The sequence below is a fragment of the Fistularia commersonii genome, chromosome 7, assembly GCF_037954325.1.
Source record: "Fistularia commersonii isolate RoL2024-O1a breed Wild chromosome 7, RoL_Fcom_v1.0, whole genome shotgun sequence".
NCBI classification, from domain to species: domain Eukaryota; kingdom Metazoa; phylum Chordata; class Actinopteri; order Syngnathiformes; family Fistulariidae; genus Fistularia; species Fistularia commersonii.
Genome location: NC_141290.1, coordinates 6779421 through 6801714, shown reverse-complemented (window position 1 = coordinate 6801714; position 22294 = coordinate 6779421). Strand labels below are relative to the sequence as shown.

Sequence of the window (22294 nt, the reverse complement as noted above, 5' to 3'; positions counted from 1 at the left end):
CCCATGGATGTTGGAGAGCTCGAGAATTTATTAAACGGCCGGTTCGCTTGTATCGACAGCGTGAAAACAAGAATCCTGGAGGAGGGTGTGCGCTTAAAGTGCAGGTGGAGTACCAGGGCCACCAGAGAACCAACAGATCTGATCACACTTAACTTTCCAAAGTGACCCTACTGGACGCCGCCTCCTCAGGAGTCTTTGTAGTAGTTGTTGAAGTTGATGCGCAGGAGGAAGTCCTCCAGATGTGGCTGGTAGCCTCTGTTCACCAGTTTAGTCACCACTGTTGGGGGAGGAAGAGATCCATAATCATTACACCAGGAATGACCCCGGGGTCAGCGCGTTACCCAAACCAACTGAAACTACGGTGACAAACACATTTTTCAGAAATAAAACGGGCGGGTTTTCCAAATGAAGCGGGATTCGTGTTAAGAGAAACACTGAGGGGGGGTAGAGGAGGGAAGCCCCCGGCTCTTTGTTTTCCCGATTCCACCTCTCCTTTCTGACTTTCCCTCCTGCTGGCCGAACGCCGCGGAAATGTATATGTAAGGATTTCGTAAGAATCCTCGGGCTTTACAACTGCTCACCAGAGCGACAAGCAAATTCCTTTTTTTATCTATAACAAGAGGAAAGTGAATAATGACAACGGGAGGGGGATTGGAGGGTAATTTCAATACACTGGAGACGGAGGCGGGGAGGGGGGGGATAAACAGCTCAACCATAACAGGCTGAATGGAAACAATCCTCGTTCTCACCTTTGAAAAGGAAGTGAGAGTAATACTTGAAGGTGTTGTACGACTGCTGCATGGCAATGAAGCTGGGATGCACCGCCTCCCCCTGCTGGTCGGCCCACGGCTGCGCGATCAGCTGTGCCCGGAACTTGAGGATGAGGCTGAAGATGCTGTGGATGATGTTCATGACCGGCGCCGCCTTCTCCGTCAGGAGACCCCTAAGGGGGGAAGAGAAGGGTTTCAGAGATTCAGAAAACGCCGTTAAAATAACAAGGCACTCTGAACCCGTCGGGTCACGAGCGGAGACTCTTCTGAAGCCGCTAATGAGGATAAATCATTCATCGGGTTCAAAAGTCCGTGAGCGATTCGCGCTCCCGTCGGGAGGCTGCGATTGGAGGAGATGAAATGACGGGTGCGAGCCGGGACTCCGGGAATGTGAAGAGTTCACCGACACCTCCGTCGCTCGCACCGCGTTTTAGCGTCTGAATCCTGAACAGTAGCTAAAACCCTGGAATTGCTTTTGTGGAGGATAAACTTCTCCTTGCCTTTCAGCGGCTTTAGCTAGGGAGGATTAAAAGAGAATACATTTAAAAAAAAAAAAAAAAAACAACAAAAAAAAGTGCAAAACTTGCCAAAAACACGGTTTAGTTCTTGAAAGGCAGCATTGGAAGCGAAATAATGAATCGGTAACAATTTCTTTTTCACACATTCAAAGGAGACAAAGAGACAACGATGAATGGATGAAGGGATGAATAATCCCTCGTGCCGCTGCGGTTCAACTACCGACCTGAAGATGGCTCTGTTGAGGTAGTCTGCGTGCGTGCGGTGGATGGCGTCCAGGTCGCTAGCGGTGGCCAGCTTGGCCGTGAATTCGCTCCAGGACACCTGGAGGATCTGGTTGGCGATGTAGCCCTGGATCACCTTGACAAAGTGCTGCATCTCATGGCGGTAGAGCTGCAGCTGCCGGAACTGCACGGAGCGTCCGGCGCCGGCGCCTTTCACCAAGGCTGGGAGAGACCGAGAGACACGTGAACGATGGCGCGCTAACATTCTAACGTGCTAATGTTTCATATATAACCTCCTGTCAAATGTGAGAACGCGCGGCTTTCCCGTGTCACACGGCTCTAAAACGTGCTTGTGGGTCAGAGGCGGAAATAAGAATAAAAACTAAAAAAAATCAATAACGGCCTCTGGGAGCTTTAAGTCATTTTTTTTCCCGGTTCTGAGCGAAAATCGATGGGGAGACTCGACGATGGAAATGACAGTAAACGCAGACGTTGCTCTCGAACCTGCTTCGGTCACAGCCCCGCTCATCCTGCTGATGTGGAAACAAACGGCGTCCACACCTCCACGCAAGTGTGACACACACACACACACACACACACACACACGCCAGGACCCATCTGAGTGGTTTCATAATGATCACGCAGGGATGATACTGGCTATGTATTCACTCAGTCATCCAGGAGGCTGGAGCCTATGGTTGAGATCCCAGGGACACATAAGGAGACGTACAATTGTTCGGCCTCTGGAACATTCAGTTTTTCAGTCACACTTTGTTGCCGTATTTTCATTCGCACAACTTATAGAGACATGTAATCGTTCCCTCGCTCACTCACAGGTAAAAACCCTCGCATTCACATGTCTGGACAATGTACAGGACTGTCTCAGAAAATTTGAATATTGTGATAAAGTTCTTTATCTTCTGTAATGCAATTAAAAAAACAAAAATCATGATCATCTTGAGTTTTCTTAAGATGTAAGCCATAATCGGCAATATTAAAATCATAAAAGGCTTGCAATATTTCAGTTGATTTGTAACAAATCCAGAATGCATGACATTTTTGTTTTTGTAATTGGGTTACAGAAGATATAGAACTTTATCACAATATTCAAATTTTCAGTGACAGTCCTGTAGGCTCTCCTACGAATCTCCGCCATGTGTCCGGACTGCGAGAGGAACCCGGAGGAGGCGCTAACCGCCGTGCCGTGTTTTCGTAACACTTAACAGTGTTGCTGATTCTTTGAACGGGTATTTTGGTCAGAACGTGCATCTGCGGCGTCCCTGCCTGTTCTCTTGAGGTGGAACCAGACGTCGCGGAGGCTCCACACCATGTGCTTGAGCTGCAGCAGGAAGGAGAAGAGGCGGTTGTACTTGTTCATGCAGCTGTCGGTGATGATGATGTTCAGCGGCCAGTCCACCTGACACACACACACACACACACAGAAACACGCACGGTGTGAGCGAGGGAGTGTGGAGGTACCAGACAGGCAGAGGTCGAGCGAGGCTGGAGGAGAAAACGTCAGACACCGACGGCTCGGTTCCAGTTCTACTCTATCCGTCTGGTCTTTTCAGCATTTTGCAGCAGTTGGAAAACGCTTAGCGGCAGCGGCTCGCAAACGGACAAACGGTACTCTGTCCGAACCTGCTGCAGGGACAGAAATAAAACCATGAAGATTACTCATATATATATACTGCTCAAAAAAATAAAGGGAACACTTGAACAACACAATGTAACTCCAAGTCAATCACACTTCTGTGAAATCATAGTGTCCACTCAGGAAGCAACACAGATTCATTTGGACTTGTTTTAAGGACATTACATCAAAGTTGGATCAGCCTGGAGTTTGTTTTTACACTTTAAATTTGAGTGTGATTCCTAATCCAGACCTCCATGGGTTGATACAATTGATTTCCATTGATCATTTTTGTGTGATTTTGTTGTCAGCACATTCAACTGTGTAAAGAGCAAAGTATTTCATAAGAATATTTCATTCATTTAGATCTAGGATGTGTTTTTGAAGTGTTCCCTTTATTTTTTTGAGCAGTGTATATTTAAAAAAATCGCAGGTGGTCATGTTGACTTTAATAAATGACTGCATTTGTGAAAGATTTTTTAGAACAGAAAGACACTGGACTCTGAGAAAAGGTGTGTGCACACCGATATCCACCCCGCCACCCCGACCTTTTTTTTTCCTAATTTCCCATCTTGTCCGGGCACGTGTACGGTCGGTTGCACGGAGCGCAAACTGCTCCGTGGCTCCAAAGCGCCGCCGGAGCTCACCTTGTAGCGCAGCTCCAGACAGTTGAGCGAGTCGGGGGCGTGGGGGTGGAAGGTGTCGGGCAGGAAGCGCAGGGCGAAAGTGAAATTGCCGGCCAGCGGGCCGTCGCCGTGCAGGCCGTACTGCAGCGCCTTGCTGAGGATGGAGTTCAGGACCAGCGGGGTGAGCAGCTCGCCGGGGGTTTGCCCGCTGCCCAGCTGCACGGACACAAAGAAAACTATTTGATTTGACCGTCCGGTGCGAAAGGAACCGGGCGACTGGATAACTAGCTGGCGACCCGGCGAACGCTTTCCCTTCGAAAAGCGACGCAAAATAAAAACGCGGTTTTAAAACCCTGAATCAAAACATGCGGGAAATGAGAACCGCCTCAGCGACCCAGTGTGACGCATCACATGCGTATCAGCGTTCCAGAACATTTATCACCTGCGGTTTTCATTTTTATGAGGTTTTATTTCTTTGGCCAATTTGTCAGGTTTCTTCCATTGCAAACAAAAACGACAGGTAGTTGATTACAATGATTAGCTCCCTTTCTGGATGGAGGTGTGCTAATCAGGGAAATCGGTTTGTTTGCCGGAAGAAAAAAAAACAAAAAAAAAAAACACGCCCGCCGTCTCACGGGGCCCCGAGGGACAGATGCACATGAATATTTCTAGGAAAGAAAAAAAAAAAAGAAACAAAAAAAAAAAAAAAAACACCCCTGTGCTTTGGAGATGATTAAGCTTGTTATTTTATGCAGAGTCTCAGGCCCGACATAATGAGCAACCTAGAGAACCTGGGCGAGAGCTGCAAAACACCCAAACTGGAGAAATTAGATTTTGAATAGTTTGACGAGTCACCTAGATGTCCTGAACACACCCAGTGTTTTTTTTTTTTCCCCTATAAAGGGCAGCACAGCCAGACGTGTGGATATTACATTACGTAAAATAAATCACCTTTACTTCAGATCCAGCAAAACTGAAGCCTTTATCTGATTTTAGCTGGCGTCTACATAAAGGCAAATCTAATATTCAGTCACTTTTTACCTCTTTTTTTTTTTTTTTTTTGCCGAACGCCCTGCCGACGAAGGACGATGAGGTATAAACTTGAGGAGGTATGAACAATTGGTGGTTTTAGAAAAGCTGCAGAGCGGGAGACGGGCCTCCGCCGTCAGCCCGCCGCCGCCCTGCAGCAGGAGGAATCCAGGCGGGAGCCCGAGAAGCTCCTCTCCGGAGGAACCATCTTCCAATTTCACACCTTCTCTTCGTCTCAGAACACGCTTAAAACTTTACTTTTTGAGAACGCTTACAGTTAACGTTAGCCTAGCCGCTAGTTATGCTGGTGTAGGCTTACTCCGCGGAGGAATCGCGTTCCTCCCGCTCTTCCTATCCATTCATCGGTGCATGATAGCAACCTCCTATCTTCCGCCAGGTCCCTGGGCTCTCATTGGGCAGCTTCCCAGGGGGCGGGGCTTCATCTAACGCACCGGTTCTGCCAGGCAGCCATCATTATTTCACAATTTCGCTGTTAGCTGTATGCTCAATGTAGCTGTTAGCGCTGATGTGCTTATCACACCCTCGCTTTCTATCGCTTTCAACCCCGCCTGATCCAGGCAGAAGGTCGCCCAGACTGTGCCGAAAATGGTAAATAAATGCCAATTACAGTGGACATTGAACAACTGACTCGACCCATTTCCAAGTCACGGTGCTAAATAGGCTCTGCACTTATGCCCTGTCATCATTGGGTGACGGTAGCCTCCTATCTTCTCCCGGGTTGCTGGCCTCTTTCTTTTTTCAGGTTCCCAGAGGGTGAGGCTTGATTGAAAGAAGTGTCTCGCCAGGCGTCCAACGCTGTTATCTATTTTATTGATATTAAAGCTATTATTGCATAATTGCCGCTACTAGCGTGAAACCGTTAGCGCTCCTGTCATGGGTCGGAATAGATCATCAGTGCCGGTCTCCCCGACCCTCGTAGCCCCTCTGCCTCTATCACGCTGTCCTCGCCGCTGTCTCCAAGCGCTCGCTCCTGGAGTGAATATTGTGTTTCTGCCGATCATCTAAAAGAACGCGGTCCACACCTGCTTTATACGGAAAGTATCTGCGCCGAGAGCCGAATTGCGCGGGTCTCTCCGAAGATTCTTCCCCCCCCCGGCCTCTTCCGTGAGAGGCAGCGTGTGAAACCACGGGTCCCGACGCAGCGGTTTCAAGAACCACGAGTTTTGTTCTTCACTGAAATCCAAGACGTTTCGCTGGGCAGGAGCACCGAGTCAGCTGCCGTGTCTGAATTCACGGCGACAATCTTGAAGACAGATTCGGATCGCGCAACGTCTGCTTCTGACGAGACGTCACCCGCACGGAGGCGAGCCGAGCGCGTTAAGTCGTTTTATCTTCACACGTTACGGGCTATATTAGCTGGAAAAATCGATACTTCCCGGTTTTGACTTGAAACAAATGCGCAGATGGAACGTCTCTCATCGTGTTAATCAGCCGTCGAAAATATAATTAACTCCGGGAAAGGCTGGCGTGTCGTAGAGAGACTTTTTTCAATCCTGTTTCCCCAAGCCCAGAAGATAGATTTTCTTTTTCAGTGAGGTGTCACCTTCTCAAACAGCCGGTCGCTGAGGGATTGCGCGAATTCGCCGTCCTCCATCAGCAGGAAATGGCGGAGTGCTTCGAAGTGTCTCTCCACTCCCAGCTCCACGAAGAAATAGTCCACCACCGCCTTGTTCACCAAGGATAGGCTGAGGAGGAAAGGTGGAGACAAAGGTTTGAGCCCGACAGAGGGGGTTGACAGTGACGCTGGCGTGCAGATTAGCTCAGGGACATGCTAGTATCTTTCTCCATCCCATTACTTTAAATTATTCCGGAGCGATTCACATTTATATAACAATGTGGAGGGCTCTCCGATAAGTCGGCGGCGAAGTAAGATAAAATGCAAGAGTTGAAAAATCTCCACGGCCTTGTCAGAAGCCTGGGATGACGCTTTAGAAGAAAAAGTTTAGTGCAGCGAATTCCAGCTGGTGGAGAAATCAATTTCTTTGCACACAAAAGGCTAAATCTGCACTGTGTGCAAAAAAAAAAAAATTAAAAGGGGGAAACCGCTGTTGCCGACAAGAGCATCCAACAAAAAAAAAAAAATGGGGAAATTCAATTATTCCACCCCGCGCGCAAAATGCATCCAGGTACGATCCAACTGGCCTGATTTAGCAGAAATAAGTATCGAGGACACGGGTAACAGCTAACAGCTACATTGTCCTACGCGGGCTAAGAGCTGAGTCAGGGTTACGGTTATGAACGGAAATGGATGGGACGCTTCCAGACTGCGTTTCCACTGCTAAAACAGACGGCGGCAGGCAGAGCCACTCACTGCGTGATCAGCGGCGTGGTGACGGAGTGCTTTATCAGCACCGGCAAGGAAACCATCTCGCTGAGCTGGACGGCGGTGGTGTCCGTGGCTCTGCCGAGCGCCGGGTCGGCAGGGATACTGCAGGGGCCCCGGGTGACCTGCTTCAGCAGCTGGCACTCCGGAGATGAAGCTGCGCGAGAGCGTGTTTGGAGGAAGGGTTAGCTGCAACTTATCACTCAGAGCAGAGAAAACCTTATAAGTTGAGGGAATTTGTCATTTGTTTGCGTGCACTGCGAAAGACAGCGGAGTAAGTCAACGATTTAAAGCTGACGGAAAACAAAACAAAAGGCTTTCGGGACGACCGTGACAGTTGGACGCCGTCCCGACACGCCTGCTGTTGTCAGCCGGATATCCGAAGGCTGACGTGGGTTCCGGGCTGCGGAAGCGGAAGGAAAAGGGATGGGACGCGAAGCAGAAACACGGTAAAAAAAAAGAAAATAAAACCGGAGACGGGAGTTCACAGAGACATCAAGCAGACTTTCCTTTCAGAAGTGGTCAAGAAGCTCCTCCTTTGTATGAAATGACTCGCTTCTGCACGAAAACAACATAATAGATGGCCTGGTGTTTGTTTACCAGGGGCGTGGCTGGCGGCGGACAGCCATTCCCGCCTGAAAGCGGAGGATAGCGCTAACACAAGATATCCCAACTTACCGGGTCTCCGAGGGCCTTGGAAACCCCTTCCGAGCCGGAACCTTGAATACCGATCACGAACATCCCGGCGGTACTCACTTAGCACCGTGTTAATGGCAAACAAAGTTGCACAATATACCCATTTGAGTCAGGGTCCGTTGGCTTACATCTACTTCAAGGCCTTGCTTAACAACTACCGATATACAAAGCATTTTGATTTGATGTGCCACTTTAAGAGTCTGGAGGGACATCGGGCTATTTGTTGCTTGGATACCACTGTGGGGAGCGAAAATCGAGGCACAAAGAAGGGTCAGGAGGGACTTGGACGCTTGGCGGACGTATACTCAAGAGTGCAGGACTTGTACAAAGGATGCAAAAACTGCAGACAGCACCAATGAGGCAGATAAGCGGGACGGCGGCGGCGGTATTTCATATGCCTCTAGTATCCTAGATGTTTCACGCAGGGATAATATCCTCCTAAGAACCCCTGTGTGAAATACGCTAGGTAATTTGTCACTTCGCTGTCCGAGATTAGGATCTCGGCCAGCTCGCCCAATTATTACAACTTATTCAAGTTCTCCTGATAAAACTAATTCGGTCCAAAAGCTAATGAAGCGCTAAAAAGGGGATTCTTGTTTCGAAACAAGCAATTAAAATGCAGACTAGCACCATCTGCAAGGTGGTTACACAGCGATGTTATGTATATAGATTAAAAAAAAACAAACATCCAACTTAATCGCATTTATCTGTCAAACCTGAACTGCTGTCCACTGGGTCTGCATGTCAATTTAATTCCTGAAAATAATGCATTACAGGGCTGTCCCCGAGAGGCAGCAGATTTCTATAATTTAGCATACGGCAACTCTCAGAAGTGAACAAACACCGGTGCACTAGAAGGCATTTGTTTGTTCGACGTGAACATCGACTAACCCATCAGGTTGTAGCTGTCCTCATAGTGCTCCACCTGATACTGAGCAGACAAGGCCAGGAGGTATTCCATTTCAGACTTCTCTCCTGGGAACTCGGGCGGCTGTTCCCCCGGGTTCTCCGGCTTCAGACCTACAGCAGACATGCAGGACAATGATTCGAACAGACGGTCGTCTCCCGTAAATCACTGTGGCAGAAGGCAGTTTCAGCTCAGCATTACAACAGCAGTTAGCATGACGCTTAATTATCATGTAGCCTCGCCCATAACGGCATGAATTTAAATATACTCGCTTTAATAGGTTTTCTAGCTTACTTTCAGGCTTTCGGGTACATTATACACAAATGGCTGTGGTGTATTTGAATGTATTTTCAATGTTGTATACCTTTATCATCATCGCCTACCGGCTGATCTCCTCTGCCTCTGTTGGTCACCACACAACCTGCTCCAAGTGATGAATCTGACGAGTGTCCGTAAGCACTGCCTGGCAGCGCAGAGTTTGGGGGCTCTTCCACCAACACCAAGCACCCAACCCCGAGTGCTGAATCAGAGGAGTGCCCGAAAGCCCTACCTGGCAGTTCAGAGACTGGAGGCTCAACCCCCAACACCATACAGCCAACCCCAAGAGTTGAATCGGAAGAGTGCCCATAAGCACTGCCTGGCAATGCAGAGGGTTGACGCTCTCGCCCCAACACCATACACCCAACCCCAAGTGTTGAATCAGAGGAGTGCCCATAAGCACTGCCTGGCAGTGCAGAGGGTTGAGGCTCTACCCCCGGTACCACACACCCAACCCCAAGTGTTGAATCAGAAGAGTGCCCATAAGCACTGCCTGGCAGTGCAGAGGGTTGAGGCTCTACCCCCGGTACCACACACCCAGCCCCAAGTGTTGAATCAGAAGAGTGCCCATAAGCACTGCCTGGTAGTGCAGAAGGTTGAGGCTCTACCGCTGGTACCACACAACCAACCCCAAGTGTTGAATCAGAAGAGTGCCCATAAGCACTGCCTGGTAGTGCAGAAGGTTGAGGCTCTACCGCTGGTACCACACAACCAACCCCAAGTGTTGAATCAGAAGAGTGCCCATAAGCACTGCCTGGCAGTGCAGAGGGTTGAGGCTCGACCGCTGGTACCACACAACCAACCCCAAGTGTTGAATCAGAAGAGTGCCCATAAGCACTCCCGGGTAGCGGTGCTGAGGATGGCTCGTTTTTGGACACCACGCATCCGATGCCTAAACTGGAGTCTGAGGAGTGGCCGTGTGCACTGCCAGGCAGAGGGGAAAGTTGTGCTTCCTGTCCTGAAACCAAAAACCCAACACCCAATGAGGCACTTGAGGGATGACCAAAAGCGCTTCGAGGCAATGAAGACGGGGTCGGCTCAGTTCCAGACACCAAACACCCTGGCTGAAGGATACAGTCCGAGGCATGTCTGGGCTTACTCAAGCCAGGTTCCTCCTCAGCAACATCCAACACAGAGTCCCCAACTTTAATAATGGCGTCCGAGGAGTGACTGTGGACACTTTGAGCAGGTAGAGGAGGGACAAATTCTGAAGTATCCTCTCCAACTTTGATGTGAGTGTCAGACGAGTGACGATGAGGAGTGGTGTTGGGCGGGGGAGCACAAAGCTCGGGACCATCTACACTCTTGTCGTTGGGATCCAAGGTGGCAATGGTGGAGAGAGTCCGAAGAACAGATGTATTTGACAGATCAGTATTAATGAGATCTGACTTATCCCCATGCATGGTGACGGACTGGGGGGCAAGGACATCCGGACTCACTCCAATGGTCTGGTCTGCACTTGGGGCATAAGTTACCTTTGACGTACTCTCACTCCCATTGACCGGATAATCTGAGCTTTGGGCTCGAGTGTCACCACTGCTGGACAGTCCCGTGCCATCTTTGAGATGCACATTATTCAGACCTTTCTCTGGTGTGCTAGCAGATACGGTATGGAGTGCGCCGTCTTCAGGCGGATTTGGCATTACTGAGCCGTCGACGGCTCGCACGACTTGAGCCGAGGTTTGCGACAGATAAGCACTTGTTTTCATTGTCTTTTGGGGCTCCTCTGATGTTAGCTGGCCAAAAGGAAAGCTGGATTCCGAGGCTTGACCAAAGGGAAAAGCTTGTGGTTCCCAGTGAGGCCTGGCCTGGGCTGGGGCTTGGCAAGTGATACCTTCAAGTGGACTAAAGGGGGCACTGAAGTCATAGTCCACAGGTTGCGCTGTAGGACACGCTTCAGGTAGGTCAGAGCCAATCTCCTGCAGGGCTGTGTCGACCTGTTGGCCATCAGGAGCGGGTGATTTTGGGAGAGAGATACGGACGTCAATTCTCTCCGTAAAGATATCTGCTTCCGCTGTATCGAGGGTGGAGGCGCGGGAGGGCGGCGGCGGTGATGTTACAGCCTCCGCTTCCTGAGTCTCCGCTGGCTGATCTTCAGACAACTCTGCGCTGTGACTTTCCTGCAAATGAATTTGATATTGCCTCAAGTGCACACTTTAGAAGAGAATACAAAGTAGAAAAGAAAGCGGCTCTGAGGATTTGTTGTCGTACCATTGTGGATCGGGGTGGAGTCGTTTCTGCCGGGGGAAGAGATGGCAATACTTCCACGCCAAGTCTCTTCTGGCCGAGGGGATATTCCTGCAATAGTAGCTGTCAAGACATCCCGAGAGTTTTGTTTTGCTTTTTTGCCGCAAACGAGAATGACAACAAAACCCATTTGATCATTTTTGCCTTTTTTTTTTCTCTCTGCAAGTGCTTTCCTGTGATATACCACGAACCTGCAGCTGCTGCCTGTCGTGCATGAAGAACCGTGCGCGGGCCTCATCTAGTCTCATTCGCTGCACCCTCCACATGGCCCGTCTCTCCCTGCGGGCAGCCTCCTCTGACAAACTGCTGTATTGAGCTATAAGCTCCTTCCTGTAATTGGGAGTGTGAGGGCACACTTGTCACAAGTTAACATTTGAAACGTACGAGGAGGAAAAGGGTCATGGATATTTCGGATCACGAGCTCAAATAATAATTGATGGCACGGGCCATTCATCCACCACCGGCGCTAATTAGCTTCATATAAGTACAAGACTAGCGACGAGTTTATCTTCCCAAACGCAGGTTGTTGTCCCCTGGAATTTTAGCATTGAAGCACAATAGCTATTTTACCTATGCAAATCATCACCCGTGTAATAAGCTGGAAAAAATGTGCGTGCGCGGTAAAAAAGGCTTGTTCTTAGAACGTGTGCACGAGCAATTACGGATGCGTGATTACAAGCCTGGCAACGTGGATTTGGAAACCATTTGTAGCATATAGTTTCCACCCTCTAATGTAAACTACAAGACGTGTGAAAATACTTTGATTAAAGATCAGAGAGAAGCGCAATCATCCCCTCGGCTTCACGATGCCTATGTTGTGTTCTTGCGACGCGACATGCTTTGGCAGCGGGGAGCGACGCACCGCCAGGAAAAAGGGAGCAATGTTATCGCAGAACAAGATAATACCAAGTGCTGTGCATGGGACCCAATTAAATAATCAGGCATTGTGCTTAACCTTCCTCCTGTGTTAGTTTTCTGGTAGCATCCCCGGTGTTAACGGGTCAGTTTCGACCCGTGTCTTAAATCAGCTTTAAAATACACTAAAAATAAAAACTAAAATTCCAATTCTTTTTCTCATCTCTTGGTTACCTTGTTAGGCTTCCTCGTCCATGAAAATATTGGGTTTAAAAATTTTTGTTGTGGTTCTCTGGGCCTTTTTATTGTTATTAGTATACCTCTCGATTTCAATAAAAAACAGAAAAATTAACCTCAAGAGAATGATATAAATAAATTAAAGGATGTTGTGTTACCAGAATATTGGTAAGGGGTATAGAACACATCTCTGAAATGAATTTGTTGATTTATTTTTTTCATTTTAAAATCAATAACTATAGTAACATCTATGGCGTTACGGGTCATTTTCGAGCCATATATATTTTCTTCAAGAAAATGCAAAGAAACAAAAAAAAATGTCAGCAATAGAACTTTAAAGTCTGACTCTTTCAAAGCTATAATGCAGAAAAAAGGGAAAAAAAAAAAGAGTTTAGATCAAACATGCGCTGAAAACCAAACTGGAGTTGTTTTGTATTCCGATCACATTTCGCCCATGCAGCAACGAGGTCCAGTCAACGTCAAATAGAAATCATGTCCGACAGGTTTTGTCCACAGACGTCTGCTGGCCAATTAATTATCAACAAATGCCTCGGACAGAAGCGGTGGAGGCGATCAGACCTGGCTCTCTGCTCCAGCTGCTCTTCCAGGGCCTGGAGTCTCTTCTCCCTGTCTCTCAGCTCTCGGGCGAAGCTGAAGTCGTCTTCTTCCTGCTTCTGTCTTGCCGCGCTTCGCCACTGGTACCAGACAAAACCGCCGCGCGCACACGTTTATATGTCTTTCACTAAAACGAAAGCTGGTAAACACATTCAAATTACAATCTGGGTCACCGTGACAATGATGTCGTCGCTAATCTCGTACGCACCTCTTGCTCCTGCTCCAGGTGCTGCCTGAGCTCCTCGAATCGCTCCCGTTTCCTCGCCTCCTCTGCCAGACGCTGTGACACCTGGCGCCCTACAGGTGAGGTAGACGGCGCTGAGCTCTCTCGTACCATTTCGCCATCTGCCTCATTGCAAACAGGACGCGTACCGAGCACCCCCGACCGCCAAAACTTGGCCGGCCGTCTTCTGAGGCGAAGCGGCGGCGATTAGATTTCATAGCCTGTAGCACCGGAGGACGCTCAAATCACTTCTCGCCGCAACTACCCCTCCGCATCCTCCCGCTCTCTCCGGAGGAGGGAGAAACACTCGCATTCAGGAGTCAACAAGCGAGTGCGGTTGAGACTCCAAGCCAAGCCGTTTGCGAAAAATTCACCTAGCAAGGAGGCGCGTGTGTGAGGAACACGACCCGGAATTATATTAATGTGTGTGTGTGTGTGTGTTTTAGTGCAACACTAACCACGTATGCTCTCCAGGGTTTTGACTGCAGACACTCTGACCTGATTGATCAGCTCCTGGCGTGCCCGCTCCGTTCGCAGGGCCTTCGAAATAACCACAAAAAAAAAAAAATTTTTTTTTTTTTTTTTTTTTGGAAAAGACTGTTTTTGCAGAAATTGAAACAAGAAATGACAGATTTCAGAAAACACAACACCATGCTGCTTCTGCATGTTCGCATACCTGCTCCTCCCTGCTGACGGCGCTGTGCTTGGCGATGGTCTCCATCCGGCCCCGGTACACGGCACAGTCCCTCTCAATCTCCTCCACCTCCTGGAGCGAGAAGGTGACGGCGATGCGAGGCACCGGCAGCTCAGACATGCAGATGTAGTGCTGCGGACGCGAGTGAGAGTTTTGATTATTTTTCGTTATGCGGATTTAGGCTCCCGATGCACCGCAGTGTGAAATATCGCCATCATTTTGTTTTTCATTAAAACAAATGAACTGTGGTTACATAAAAAAAAAAAAAAAGTCCAATTTATTTCAATTGAAATTTTCCCAGTTTGCTGGAACCCTTCCCCGTTCTCAGACCAGCTCAGACAAAGCCTCTGTTAGCCGGGAGTCTGGGCTGAAGCCGTGCATCGGTTAGAATCCAAGCGGCGCAATTAGCAGAGGCGGAAACTTGATTGCAAGAAAAGGCGTGATTCGGAGCTGACAGCTGGCCTTTGTCTGGCGCGCTGAACCTTCCCGCGTCAATCGCCACTCAGGGAATTTTGCAGGTTATGCAGAACCGCCCAGTGCGATGTCGAGACAGCAGAAAATATTATTTTACTTCTATTTAATTAGGGGGCATTATGATGTCGTCAATGTATTGATTTTCTGATCAAAGAAGGCGGCGGTGACAGGGCCTCCGCGTTGTCCGCGTCGGCTTCCTGTACCTGACGGTGGATCGGAGTGCGACGCTTGCCGTGTTGCCGCCAGACAATGCGTCGCCGCGCCGATGTCGGCGTATCGATAAGACGCAAGCGCGGTGCCGATTATCTGTCCCGCCCCCCCGGGGGAGGCATGGATTTGTTGTGAAGTGGCTGGCAGGTGGATAATTGCGGGGGGAATCGTGGATTCGCAGATGTCAAAGCAGATCTGCTAAATCTCTAAAGCAAATGTATTGAATGAGCTCTTAACGGCATGAAAAAGATTAAACATGGCAGGGTTATCTAAAGGATTACCATTTTTATGCTCTGACTGTTTTCTTGCGGTGAATAAACACTAAAGTTCTTTTTTCGCGATGCCTGGATGAAGCAATACCTGCATTCAACATCCATTTGCATTAAATCCCTCCCTCTGCAGACACGGGAGTGGGAAACAAACCTGTGGGCAGCAGATTTTCAGGAGGTTGATGGTCTTCCCGCAGACGTACACATCATTAGCGATATGTCTGAGGAATATGGGCACGCAATCCTCCACATCCTTCGAGATGAGGGTGTAGCCTTGAACCCAGAACTGTTTATCTGCAGAGATTCGAAAAGTGCGATTAGACAAACACAGCTGCTGGGGGGTGATATCCAGAAAGCAACGGCGGCGGAGTGATGCTAAGCCAGCGTTTGGCCCGCAGGCTGCCTTATTAGTATGACCTAGGAGGCATGGAGAAGGCCTAGTCGCTTGAATTAACATTTGGAAATTGTTAGCGCTTAGCAGCGCTCTTGCAGAAAGCCCGCAACTCGCCGGAGAAAGCCGAGATGCCGGCCGTTTCTCTGGCCGGCGGACTCCGAAAAAGAACAATGACATTCGCGTTGCCCTCCGAAATAAAAAAAAAGCAGGCGCGAAGGGCACAGGTGCGGCGCGGCGGTTGATGAGCTGGAGCCGATGAGCAAATTAACCTCTTAGCCAGACACGGCGACGGGATGATCTGACCTTCAATGCGGCGCCGCGTGACATGCAATATTTGGACGGGGGTTTAACGATTCGTATAAAACCATATTAACGGCGGCGCAGTCAGAACGACGGTGTTTGCTTGTCTGTGACAGGAGGTCTTCGGCTTCCCTGCAAACGCGCGATTTTAAACTGCGCGTCTTTAAACCGTGAAAAATAATAATCTTACAGCTGACGGAGTCGCAGAGCTTGTGCGATCCGCGCTCACTGTTGAAAACTCACGTTGTAAAAGGAAAGGAAAAATAGCGGCGTGATAACAGAGGCTCCGCCAGTTCCTGCTGCGTGTGTCGGAAGGCGAGTGTTATTTCCTTTCGCCGCTGCTAATTGAACGTGAGCCAATCCTGACTCTGTCGAGCGCAAGTAGATTTGAGAGGAGTGTGTGCAAGACATATATTTAACCTTCCCAAGTTTAGTCAATATAGAGTTATCAAATGGAAAACACAGGGAGGCGTGATTTATCTGTGTCACCATGTGCTCGGATACCCGTGGCCGCGGTGCGACGGCTGATTCTGTCTCCCGCTGATCATCGTCCAATAACTTCACGACATCCTTTGTAGACACGAGGACAAATCCAACTAGGTGATAAAAGCAATAATGAAATCTATTCTTTTTTTTTTTTCCCTCAGCCAGACAATCTGTCTGGCAGGCTTTTTCATTTTCAGACACCCGCCGACTGAAGGTAAAGTGTTTATGCCGCAGCTGTGTGTGTGTGTGTGTGTGTGTGTGTGTGTGTGTGTGTGTGTGACTGTGCACCTCGGAAGCTGAGGTACTCTTCATTGACTTGGATCATGAATTCTCCATAAACATCCCGGAACACGCCGCTGTACACCCAGTCGGACACGAACCTGAGCGAGGTGCAGTAAAATCAGACGATTGAGCCGCGCAGGAATCAGCAAGGCTCAGCCGTATATCGTGTCCGGTCACCGACCTCGTGTAGGGTTCACAGCTGCTCCGGAGCAGAGAGAGCAGGACCAGATAGTTCTCGTTGCTGCAGTTGTTCAGGGCTTCATTGTACAGGTAGGACAGCAGTTTAACCCCCTGAGGAGAGCCACATCACATTTCTTCTCATGGGCTAAACACAGGCATTGATGGATAACATGTTGCGGCTCCCGGGTAAAAGAGCACTCACCACAGGGAAGGTGGCCTGGCCCGTGCCCAGAGGCCCGTCTACACAGCACAGTTCTGACAGGTATCTGGATTGAAATAAAGACTTATTGATCAAATTCAAGACACACCCCTTCCAAACCACTTACAACACCTACAGCCTTTCCCAATAATTGTGTGTATGTCCTTTGTCTTCTGTCTTTCACTTGTATAGCGTCTTTGAGTACCACGAAAAGCGCTGTACAAATCCTATGTATTATTATTATTATTAAATGATATTTGTATCAAGGCCCCCCTTGCTGTAAAATGGGCTGTGGATACATTACATTACATTACATTGTATTTGGCGGACGCTTTTATCCAAAGTGACTTACAATAGAGGACATAGGGACTGCAAATACACTTGTAAATACACGATGCACAGGAAATATAAAGAACAGTAAGCTTGGGTTAGTGAGTTTTTTTTTTTTTTGGACAAAGACATACACAAACGTACACACACACACACACACACACTGCATAGCCTAACTTGCTGCCTAACCTGATCTGGGGCATCCTCAGATACGAAATGAGAAAAAAAAAAAAAAAAAAGAAAAAAAAGACAAGCGTCCTTCACCTGAGTTGGCGGCCCAATTTGCGAAAGTGGAAGCTAATAGTTAGCAGTGTGAGGGTGGGCGGCGTGCTGAGAACACAGGCCCTATAGTAATGCAGATATTTCCTCAGGCCTCCTGTGAATGCCTGGAAAAGAGAGAAAACAAGTGTTGGATGCAACAATTCTCTGAACTGGGGAAAAAAAAAAAAAAAAAAAAAAAAGAATAAATCACCTGGAAGACCAGGCCTCTCTTGTCTACGCTCTGCTGGGAGAAGCGGCTGAGCCTCAGGTAGTGGGTGCCGTACTGCGCCAGCTCCCCCAGGAGGCGAGCCACGCTCTCCGGGGAGGTTCCCGACAGGCGCACGCCGGGTCTGACGTCGAACTGGACGCTCTGGGGTGGGGAGACAAGGCGTACGTTCACAGTGATAATACAATAAAAAAAAACATGCAGACTAATAACATCTAATAAAACAACCCTGCGGCAGAGATTGTCTTTGCAAACCTTCGAATATTGAATTTCATGGATACTGTCGGAGTCACCTCCACGCCGCCTCCTGAAAGTACGTTTCCTGGTTTATTATATCAAATGACACCGAAGAGTCGGTTGTTTGCGACGGCGTCGTCCTTATGGCTGTTTTATGAGACAGTGTTCTTGGACGGCGCCCTCCTGGGAGACGCTCATAACCCGGACAATATCCCTGCAATCGTAACAACCGCCTCCAAGGAATACTGACTAACATATTTAATCCGATAAACTTTGCAAAGACCTCGCAGAAGTGTCTGCCGGACGCACGGGGTCTGGAGGTTCATGATGAAAAGCCCTTGAAGGATTTTTAAGAACAGGAGCTAAGAGGGTACACAAAATAACCTGTTCACACTGAAAAGTGATTTATCTTCTGGGAAAAGCATCCACCCAGTCATATTTGCACCACCGTGATGGTGGTAGCAAGTAGCTTCAGAATCCTGCAGGTCCAGGTGGGACCAAGTGCCTATTAGGGGTTACCTGGGAAGCGTCAGGAGCACCGACCACCACTGCCCCTCCTGAGAGAAGCTCCGGCTGACATCTGATGTCTAAGGCTGATCCCCAGAGAGCCCCGGCTTTCTAATGAGCAGCCTGTCCCTGTCGAAATGTGTGTGTGTGTGTGTGTGTGTGTGTGACTTCCAGGGAAGTGTGACTGTCCTCACAAACAAAAAAAAAAATCTATAAATCAATACCAGACCGTCCTCCGTCTCCCGGCTGGAGAGGTAGGATTTCAGACGTTTTTGGATGCAATTCACAGCAACGGGACGTGTTTCCTTCATTTGATTCATGCCTTTGTCCGCGTCTGAGCTGCAACTCCTCCTCTCCAGCAGAGGATGTTGTAATTCTGCGTTATTGACGTTGCCCCCGTGCGTTTCCAATGTCGTCCCGAGCCGAGACGTCACACAAATAAAAAACAAACAAAAAACTAATTTCCCCGGCCCGGAGGAAGAGTTAATCTTCACTATCAAAGATGTCACACCTGGTTGAGAGGGAAGGTCGTCGACGCCACTCCGATCAGCACGTTGAGGGTGTCACTGACCAGCTGGGTCTGGGAGGCCAGCGGCAGCGGGAGGTCAGGGGATGGCTCGCCGGAGCTGACCAGCCTGATCTCCCCCTCCAGCAGACGGTAAAGCTGGTCAAACGCTTCCCGGCCCGCCTCCGTCAGGTAGAGCGACTCCCGGTTCCCGGGAGGCCTGGGGCGGTCACAGAACACGAGCAGTAGAATTGAGTCAAGGCCCAAAAAAAGTAAAGAAATGTGCTTTTTCTCTGCGGTAAAGGATGGTGCAGCAGCTAGTTGCAGCAGCTTTTTTGAGTTTCTTTTTGTACTATTACTACTATTTGCACACTTTTGTGTGTGGGACCAATAAAATGAATCTTATATTAAAAAAAAAAACCCTGATGAGTCTCATTGAAGAGGCGACGGCGGCGGTTTGCTAAATCACGCCTCTTTTGCCAGAAGAGGTAGACATTTGGCAGAAGCCTCTCGAGCTAAAAAAAAAAAAAATCACACTGACATTTCCACAGTTTCATCTGTGATTTATTTTTTGAACACCGTTTCATTTGATGCTGCTTAAAAGTAATACTTTTGATTTAAAGGCAGGTGTATATGAGCCTGGAGAGGCAGCGCAAGCCCAGATGATCTGAGAACCTCATTGAAACCTGTGAAATATGCCACGGTGACGGAGACGGCGTACCAGTGCTTTACGCCCTCGAGAGCTAGTCAGAAAAACAGAAATCCGCCTTGATGCACGTTGACAGCGTTCATGCTTCAACACATCCTGCCATGAATATTCCGCACTGGCCGGCTCCGCGTTGGCTACTTTTGAAGGTTCAGTACACGTGCGAACGTCTGCGTCTTCTGCTTGTGATTTATGTCGCGCGCCGTGATTGTTTATTAGTTTCATCAATTACCACAGACACCTCTGCTGGCTGTTGTTTCATTTAAGGAGCTATTGTTTTAAATCAACTAACTTGGGGGAATAAAAAACGCTGTACGCTTCTTACCATCCAATGGTTTCCCAGCTGCGACGCACCCCGGGCTTGAACGTGCGAAGAGCTTCCCATATATCAAGCTCTGGGCTGGGGCTCGCCTCTGACTGAGAGTCGGGGGTCAGGTTGGACGCCGATTGGAAGCCTTCGTCCTCGGACTGATCGATACAAGGAGGAACCTGCAGACGCGACGAAACAAGATGAACTGCACGGAGTCAGACCCGAGTACTTCACTGTGACACGAACATTTCGCTGGACAAACTCCTACCCGGATAGTGAGACCCGTTACATCAATATTGCTGGGCACGGGAGGCAGGTCCAGCCTAATATCCATGTCTGACGTGCGAGTGTGCTGCAGAGCTCCGAACAGCGTCATCCTGGTTTCTTTATCAAAGCGTTCCTCTGCATCAGTCGCAGTCCTCAGTGCAAACAACCCCGTTCCTGGCGGGGCGTCCATCAGCCTCTGCGCTCCGTGCACACTCTCCAAGGAGCCCCATTCCTCTCCACATATTAAACCCCATGCCCGAGCTTCTAGCCTCTGCAGCTCCTCGCTCTGGTAGCCCCAGGGTTGAGGCCTCCGCAGGACAGGCCTCTCTCGTCTCATATAGTCCCGACTGAACGAAGTTGGAGGCGGCGGCACGGAGCCGGCAAGATTCACGAGCAGCTCAAGGGCTGCATCTACTTCCCTCAGGCCAGAGGAAACTCCCTCTGGCAACCTCTCCAGCTGCTCCTCCAGCCTTTCCGCTTCCTCCCTGCACCCAGCGACCCTCAGATCAAAACAAATCATCAGAACTTTATTCCTCGCCGGCGTGTTGGCCAGGATTCCTGGAGCTGAGCCGCACACTTTGGAGCCGTCCTGGAATAGCTTTGACAGCAGGGCGCCATAGGCGCGCTTCTTCAGATCCCTGCGGAAGCTCTCCCTGGAGACTCCCCCGGGGCCGCGGCGCTTCCACGATACCCCGGACAGGCTGCGGTCACACAAGGCGCCGATCAGGCCTGTGACGCTGCTGACGTCGTAGCGGGAATTCACAGGCTGAAGAGGGCTTGGATGCGTGGCCATGTCCCCCCCTGCCTGTGTGAGTGAGTTACACAAACATTCATTCATTCATTCATCATCTATACAGTGTACCCTGCATCTATCCCAGCTGTTATTTGGCAAGAGGCCCGATCGATGGGTAACGTATTCACCCTCCCATTCACACGTACACATCTTCAATTCACCTATTGTTTGTTTTTGGATTGTAGATTGCGTTGCAGAAATATTGTTTTTCCTGAAAATGTCAATCAGAATCAGCTGTATGGAATAGGTTACCGGACAAGAACACACCAAACAACGCTTGTATTTCTGTTTATCACCACATGAGAAACGTGGTCAGTGCGGTAGTGTAAAAATAAGCAACTTTATAAAATGATAAATAAAGTGACGATCGAGAACAGATGTAACCCTTCCTGCATGATGTGTGAGGTATTGTGGGGGGATTTACGGTATGCATTTAAAATAAGGATTTTATCGATCCCCATAGGAGAGGTTCCTTAACGGAGTGATGGCTTGTGGGAGGGGAAAAAAGAGCTGTTACTATGTCACGTAACGTTACAGGTTTACGAACTAGTAAATGAGAAAGAAATAGCTGACTGAGTTTTATTACACTTAAACTAAGATTCCGAGAATACCTGCTAAGGCTACATCTATCAGATTAGCAGTGGCGGTACATCACAAGCCATAAGAAACTCGCGTTAGCTAGCTGGCGTAAGCTAGCGGTTCATCTATGAGCTAAACGTAATAAGTCATTTTTACCATTTAAACCGTTGTATAAAAGAATGCAATTACAGATCATACATCATAACTTCGAGCAAAAATTTAATTTTTACCTTTAAGACGAGGGGTTCTACCGGCGAGTGCGTCCAGTGTCTCCACCAGTTCTTCCCTCCCCAAGCCTCCTGTGGAGCTCCTCAGTCAAATATAGCGAAGTGAAGAAGAGGAGGGTCCGCAAGCCAACCCTGTTTGAATCTTCACTAATCTGTGTTTCGATTTAATCTCGATTTGGCACATAAAATCCAGCTAATATCCAGTGCCGCGGCGAAGAGCTAGCATGTTTCGCCTGCCATTCGGCTTCAAAACAAACGGAATCTGGACGTCTCGTATCTGATTGGGCGTTAGGGGACGGGAAGCCACCGCTTATTGGATGAAACTACCACGGCGGCCCATTTGATTCGATACAATATTTGTCAATCAAAAAATCGTGCGGCTGTCATTTGTCGAGCCACCGCGTTTCGTCGGTGATACGTTCAAAGACACGGAAATAAATGGGAAAGCGCAAAACATGCGGTTGAAGCCTGATCCCTCAGGTAAATCACAGTTTCTCTACTGAACCTAATCCCCTTGTGCTGTTGTTGATCGGAAACTGTGTTCTTACTGTAACACAGCTAAGGAGATGATCGTTATAAGGACATATTTAATAAGGGCTAAAACCATCCTGCATAGTC

The 22294-nt window shown here is 48.9% G+C and overlaps 1 protein-coding gene across 2 annotated transcripts; it reads right to left on the bottom strand.

Annotated features, from left to right (window-relative positions):
* Window positions 1–6: 6 nt before the first annotated feature.
* On the bottom strand, window positions 7–21861 carry tubgcp6 (tubulin gamma complex component 6). 2 transcript variants are annotated; one of them, XM_086149416.1, is made up of 25 exons: window positions 21680–21861; window positions 20079–20882; window positions 19826–19989; window positions 18801–19014; window positions 17531–17689; window positions 17323–17444; window positions 16732–16795; window positions 16531–16640; window positions 16356–16447; window positions 15042–15181; window positions 13917–14066; window positions 13699–13780; window positions 13226–13314; window positions 12982–13097; window positions 11502–11640; window positions 11275–11373; window positions 9110–11183; window positions 8730–8858; window positions 7131–7299; window positions 6363–6504; window positions 3791–3985; window positions 2795–2927; window positions 1513–1732; window positions 750–943; window positions 7–277 (listed from the first exon to the last, which is right to left on the bottom strand). In XM_086149416.1, exons 2-25 carry the CDS (start codon window positions 20868–20870, stop codon window positions 186–188), a joined length of 5880 nt encoding a protein of 1959 aa, XP_086005542.1. In that variant the 5' UTR covers window positions 20871–20882; window positions 21680–21861; the 3' UTR covers window positions 7–185. The 2 variants fall into 2 exon arrangements, with proteins under 2 accessions (XP_086005542.1, XP_086005544.1); XM_086149418.1 differs by having other exon boundaries at window positions 11275–11361.
* Between the last annotated feature and the right edge of the window lie 433 nt (window positions 21862–22294).